At 52.7% G+C, this 6,495-nt stretch overlaps 1 protein-coding gene across 1 annotated transcript in view; it reads left to right on the top strand.

Moving 5' to 3' along the window:
• RSAD1 (radical S-adenosyl methionine domain containing 1) overlaps positions 1–6,108 on the top strand; it is an 8,202-nt gene extending 2,094 nt beyond the window's left edge. The window contains exons 6-11 of the mRNA XM_015570771.1: positions 2,935–3,300; positions 3,502–3,565; positions 3,968–4,115; positions 4,324–4,378; positions 5,030–5,133; positions 5,314–6,108. Coding sequence (XP_015426257.1) covers positions 2,935–3,300; positions 3,502–3,565; positions 3,968–4,115; positions 4,324–4,378; positions 5,030–5,133; positions 5,314–5,431 — 855 coding nt within the window. The 3' untranslated portion in view covers positions 5,432–6,108. The remainder of the gene's footprint in view (positions 1–2,934; positions 3,301–3,501; positions 3,566–3,967; positions 4,116–4,323; positions 4,379–5,029; positions 5,134–5,313) is intronic.
• The last annotated feature ends 387 nt before the right edge of the window (positions 6,109–6,495 follow it).

Genomic DNA, 6,495 nt, shown 5'->3' with positions numbered 1-6,495 from the left:
CCTTCAGCACCCTATTTATTGTCTGTGTCCAAGAGTTATGCATACAAGGTCTTTGGTTGATTACCTCCCACCCACCCACCATCCCACACCTTCCCTCTTGAGATTCCGCACTCTGTTCCACGCTTCCATGTCTCGGGATCCACTCCGCTTATCAGTTTATTTTGTTACTTAGATTCCACATGTGAGTGAGATCATGTGATACTTGTCTTTCTCTGACTGACTTATTTCACTTAGCTTGACACTCTCCAGGCCCCTTCATGCTTGGACAAACATTTATTGAGCCCCTTCTGGGTGCCAAGGCCTAATAGGTACTGAAGAGTGTTTGCTGACGCTTTTGTAATTATGCTCTTGTCGGCTTCTGTGCCAGACCACAGTGCTCCAAGCACCCACCATAGTGCCTGGCACATAGTAGATGCTCAGAAAAGATTTGTTACATGATCGGAGACACAGCAGAAAGCAAGCAGGTGGTCAGCTCTTTGCAGCATGGTAAGGGGGGTGGTCTCTACAGAAGGCTTTCAGAGTACAGACCGAAGGGCATCTCCGTCTGATGAAATCATAGAAGCCCTCCCAGACCGGTGATGTTTGAATGAGGAGGAGGAGTTCACCAAGGGAGAGGGTGTGGGAGGGAAAGACACAGGATATAGAGGAGCTTTGCATGTTTTGGGGGAGCTACGAGTCATTCCTTGTGATGAGAGGCTGGAGACAAGGAAGCCTTCAGCACCATACCAGCGAGTTTGGGTTTGCCTAGTACAGCCGTGGGCAAACTACGGCCCGCGGGCCGGATGCGGCCCGTTTGAAATGAATAAAACTAAAAAAAAAAAGACCGTACCCTTTTATGTAATGATGTTTACTTTGAATTTATATTAGTTCACACAAACACTCCATCCATGCTTTTGTTCCGGCCCTCCGGTCCAGTGTAAGAACCCATTGTGGCCCTCGAGTCAAAAAGTTTGCCCACCCCTGGCCTAGTGGTTTACAGGGAACCACTGAAGGTGTTGAAGTAGGGAGGAATAGAACCTTCTCAGGTTGGCCTCTCGTGTTTTCATATGCAGAATTGCTTTCTCCATTTCTAATACATGCACCACTTACCGTAGGGTTTGGGATCAGAGCCTTGCTCTCATGGGACATACTGAAAGGGACACGTCATTGATGAGATAGTGTGGCCCCAGATGCATGCCTATCTGGACTCTAATTGTAAAGAAACCTAAGTTAAGAGACTTTTTGCCGTGGCTGGGTAGCTCAGTTGGTTAGAGTGCCGCCCTGATACACCAAGGTTGTGGGTTCAGTCCCCAGTCTGGGCACATACAAGGATCAACCCGTGAATGCATAAATAAGTGGAACAACAAAACGATGTGTCAATAAGAAAGTTAAAAGGAAAAAGGCTTTTTGTATGTGTGGTAAGAGCTGATAGCATGAGGTTGATCTAATCTCATCAAATTTTTAGTATACAGTATACAGTAAAAATCTGTTAACTGTTAGGACAGTGGTGAACAGCAGATCTCTAGAATTTCTTCAGTAAGCAATATTTTGAAAAATACCTGGCCCATACTCTTCATGAAAGATATAGGAAGGCTAAGGATCTAGACCAGTGATGGTGAACCTTTTGAGCTCGGTGTGTCAGCATTTTGAAAAAGCCTAACTTAACTCTGGTGCCGTGTCGCATACAGAAATTTTTTGATATTTGCAACCATAGTAAAACAAAAACTTATATTTTTGATATTTATTTTATATATTTAAATGCCATTTAACAAAGAAAAATCAACCAAAAAAATGAATTCGCGTGTCATCTCTGACACGCGTGTCATAGGTTCGCCATCACTGATCTAGACTAAAGGCAACGAATGAGACAATGACAGCTGAGTGCCATGTGTGACCCCTGATTGGGTCCTAGAGTGGGGTGGGAAGAGGAAATTACTACAGTAGGCATTATTGGGACAGCTGGCCAGATTTGAATATGACTGTGTATTAGCTAATGGCATCGTGTCGATGTTACGTTTCCTGAACTCTGTAATTGGCTTGTGGTTATGTAAGAGAATGTTCTTGTTGTTAGGAAGTACACACTTAACTATTTCGGGGTGAAAGGGCACAATATTTAAGTTGATTGCATTTAAATAACCCACTTGCAAATGCTCACTAGCGTGTGGCCGGTGGCTACCGTCCTCTACGAACATGTTCTATAGCCGCACTGACCAAATGCCAGTAAACATTTGGAATGTGATTATTTAAATTTAATTATATTAAAATGTAAATAGCCACATGTGTGAACGCCTACTGTATTGGACAGTGCAGGTAGAGAACATTTCCGTAGTGCTGGTCTGTAAGTTACTCTCCAGTGGGTCAACGTCATCATACTATGTGTGTGCATTTATAGAGAGAGAAAGCGTATGTGGCAAAATGTGAGTTGGTGAATCTAGATGGTGTTCATTGACTTTTTTTTTAACATTTCTATAGGTTTGAAATATTCTATAGGTTCCAAATAAAATTAAGAAAGACTCTTGGCTTTGGGGCCAGGCAGTCCCAAATTCCAGGTCTGACTTTGCCACTGTGTGACCTTGGGCACGTGACGTAACATCTCTGGACATCTGTTTTCTCATGTGTAAATTTGGAGCGGACGTTGGAGGGTTATAAGGATGAATTAGACGTTGCATAAAAATGCTTGGCACATAGTGCGCGACCCTTCAGTGAATGGTGTGCCCTCGGTGTTTGGTCTGGCCTTGCCCAGGCATTGGGGGTGAGTGAATTACATATTTGACCAAGTAGAGCAGGCTAATTTTTAAGTTGATCATTTTTGCACGGCCCGTGAATGATGTTATAAATATCCAAATGGCCCTTGGCAGCAAAAAGGTTCCCCACCCCTGGTCTCCAGTAAGGTCAGTCAAGTGGTTGGGTTTCGCCCTGAGCCGGCCTGTGCGCTTACAGAGCCTCTCTCCCCAGTCCCTGGATGACAATGAGCTCCAGCTGCTGGGGCGGACACACTCGGCCGGCGACGCTCTGCGGACACTGGCAGAGGCCCGGCGCCTGTTCCCCGGGCGCGTGTCCGTGGACCTGATGCTGGGGCTGCCGGCCCAGCAGGTGGGACCCTGGCTCCGGCAGCTGGAGGAACTGCTGCGCCGTTGTGACGACCACGTCTCCCTCTACCAGCTGTCCCTGGAGCGGGGCACGGCCCTCTTCACCCGGGTGCAGCGGGGTGCCCTTCCCGCCCCGGACCCCGAGCGCGCTGCAGAGATGTACCAGGAGGGACGGGCGCTCCTTCGGGAGGCCGGCTTCCGCCAGTACGAGGTCTCCAACTTTGCTCGGCATGTGAGTCCTGGGGCTTATGGCTGACGGTGGGGAGTGGGCAGGCTAAAGGGTGCCCTGGGAAAGTGGCACTGTGGGGAGAAGGGTCTCAGCGGGGTCCTCGAGGTCTGAGGTGGGGGCACCCTTTAACCGGGTTCCCCTTGCCTGAGCTGCAGCAGGGCTGCCAGCTTGGCTCGGCCCTGACTGTTCCCTCCCTCCCCACAGGGGGCGCTTAGTACCCACAATTGGACTTACTGGCAGTGCGGCCAGTACATTGGCGTTGGGCCTGGTGAGTTGGGCCTGGTGAACCGTAGGAGGGGCGGCTCAGGAGTGGAATGTCACGGTTGTGTGATCTTGGGCCGCTTATTGACCTCTGTTTTCTCATATGTACGGCGCGGCAAAAGGGGATGCCGCTGAGTGTGTATTGTGAGGTGCTTGATGATGCCGGGCACCGTGGTTCTCAGGCTATAGCACACGCTGAGTTACCTGGAAGGCCTGTTAAAACCCAGGTGGCTGGGTCCCACCTCCAGAATTTCTGGTTGCACAGGGCGGGAGTAAGGGCCCACAAATGTAGGCTTCTAGCATATTCGATGCTGTGGGTCCGGGGATCCCACTTTGAGAACCACTGACGACATCTGGCAGGCACGCCGTGTTCGCTGGCATGAGTGGGTGTGATTGTTGATGTTGTCAGGGGCCCATGGGCGATTTGTGCCCCAGGGGGCCGGGGGCCTGGCTCGGGAGGCTCGGATCCAGACCCTGGAGCCTGACAACTGGATGAAGGAGGTGAAGCTGTTCGGTCACGGCACCCGGAAGCGCGTCTCCCTGGGCGAGCTGGAGCTGTGAGCATCTGAGGGCACAGGGCACTTCTCCCGGGTTCCCCTGCGGCCCCAGAACCACCTCCACGTGCACCTTCTCATTTCTTGCCTTGTCCCCTACTGCATGGTCCTCCTAAGCCCCCCATACACCCCTCTCCCCCCAGCATAGGGCCTGAAGGCTGGGAGAAGCACAAGTCTCCCCTCCAAGACCCCTTGATGGTTTTCCTTTCAGGCTGGAGGAGGTTTTGGCGATGGGGCTACGCACAGACGTAGGAATCACTCACCAGGTAAGGGGTCCAGGGGCTCCGGCACATGGCTTCCTCCTAAGCTGTGCATAATCTCTTACACACACACACATACACACACACACACACACACACACACACACACCCTCCCATCCCTCTGGCAGCTGGAGGTTGGGCTTTAGTCCAGCTGAGGCCTGGTGGGCAGTGTGGTGCAATGGTGAGGACTCTGGACGAGGGCTGCAGAGACCCAGGCTCTAGGCCCTTCTACTGCACCCTTGAGCACACATCCTCTCACCTGTCCGAACCTCCGTTTTCTCAGCTGTGTGGGGGAATAGACTAGATTAAGGGCTTCAGATGTTTTAAGTAGCACTGAACACTCAGATGGGAAGTGCAGTAACCATCAGTCCAACTCAAGCTGCTCTGGATGAAGTCAGGCCTATGAAGCCCTGGCCATATCCTGAGCAGCAGGGGGTGGGGGTCAGGGGTGAATCGAGGGAGACCTGGCTTTCGGCCTAAACATGGAGGAGTGAAGGTGCCCACATCCCTCCTGGCCTGTTGGCCTGGGCCTGGTGTGCATGAGAGTCAGTTGGCTGAGATCCCTGTGCTGGACTGTACCCTCCCTCACCCCTCACCACGCCCCCAGACACATGGCCCAGAGGAGCCCCGCACCTCTGACCCTTCTGGTCTCCCCAGCACTGGCAGCAGTTTGAGGCCCAGCTGACCCTGGGGGACGTGTTTGGAGCAAGCGAGGAGGTGAACAGGCTGCTGGAGCGGGGCTTGCTGCTGCTGGATCACAGGTATGCTGGCGGGGGGAGGGTGGTTAGAAGTCACAGGGAGCCCTGACTACCATCCACACACCTGGGAAAAGTGAGCAACGCTGATGGGGAAGGGCCTGCGGGTGCCATTGGCCCTGGTAGACGGGGGGCATTGAAATCGGTGAGAGGAGGCAGCCGCAGCCGGGCCTCTTGGTTTTCTAGGGGTCTTCGGTGTTCCTGGGAAGGTCTGGCTGTGCTGGACTCGCTGTTGCTGACCCTTCTACCTCGACTCCAAGAGGCCTGGCAGCAGAAAAGGCCCTCCCCTGAGCCAGGAGGGTGACGGATGTCCCTGCAGTCCAGGACAGAGTCCTGGGTGGGCTGGGGGCTGGACTGACACTTACAGACATCTCAGCTCTCATCATTGCCCAGCCCTGGCATCCCCAGGGGACCACCTACAGAGAGATGGACGGGAAGACCCCTGTCGGAGGTCTGGGAACTGGCATCCAGTGTGCCCACCGCAGCCAGGGCAGGAGTCGTGGTGTCTGCGAGTGCCTCTCACTGGTGGTCTCTAAAGTAACTCCTGGCTGTCAAGAGCTTCTGAGGGACCCAGCTCTCAGGCTTCCAGCCCCTACCATGCAGGGCGGGACCTAGAAGGGGCTGAGCGATGCTGGCCGACCCCTGTGTGTATCCAGCACAGGGCCTGCCTGCCGGACTCTGACAACAGTGGGCAAGATCAGAGCAAGCCCTGCCCCTTCTCTTTTGGCAGCCAGGATATGTTTGGGGTGTCAGGAGCCTCAGAGGCCTTCCTGAATTTCCTCCCCAGTTCCCTCTCCCTGCAGCCTTTCCCTGTGAGAAAAGGAGGGGGAGGGGGAAGGGCAAGCAGGGAAGAGGGAGGGAAGAAGAATTCAGAAAAGACCCAGAGCCTGCTGGTCCTCCCCTGGCCTTTCACGTGCAGAAATGGCCGCCTGGTTGTATGTAAGAAGCCTGACAAGACCTCTGGAGCCTGTCTTGACTGTGGTCCTCTCCTTTGTCTGGGCTCCTTTGTGGAGCGGGGAATTCTGACTTGGGGGCTAGAGACTTAGTCTAGGCCAGCCGTGGGCAAACTACGGCCCGCGGGCCGGATCCGGCCCGTTTGAAATGAATAAAACTAAAAAAAAAAAAAAGACCGTACCCTTTTATGTAATGATGTTTACTTTGAATTTATATTAGTTCACACAAACACTCCATCCATGCTTTTGTTCCGGCCCTCGGTCCAGTTTAAGAACCCATTGTGGCCCTCGAGTCAAAAAGTTTGCCCACCCCTGACTAGGCTGAGATTTCTTCCTGTTCCCGGCAATTATTTACCCAGTGACTTGAGCATCGTCAGGGATCCTTGCCCAGATCCATGATTAGATTGAGGGTTGC

This window comes from Myotis davidii, unplaced genomic scaffold (genome assembly GCF_000327345.1).
Source record: "Myotis davidii unplaced genomic scaffold, ASM32734v1 scaffold327, whole genome shotgun sequence".
In the NCBI taxonomy this organism is placed as follows: Eukaryota; Metazoa; Chordata; class Mammalia; order Chiroptera; family Vespertilionidae; genus Myotis; species Myotis davidii.
Note: the sequence above shows the minus strand (reverse complement) of the source record. Positions and strands in the feature narration are given on the sequence as shown.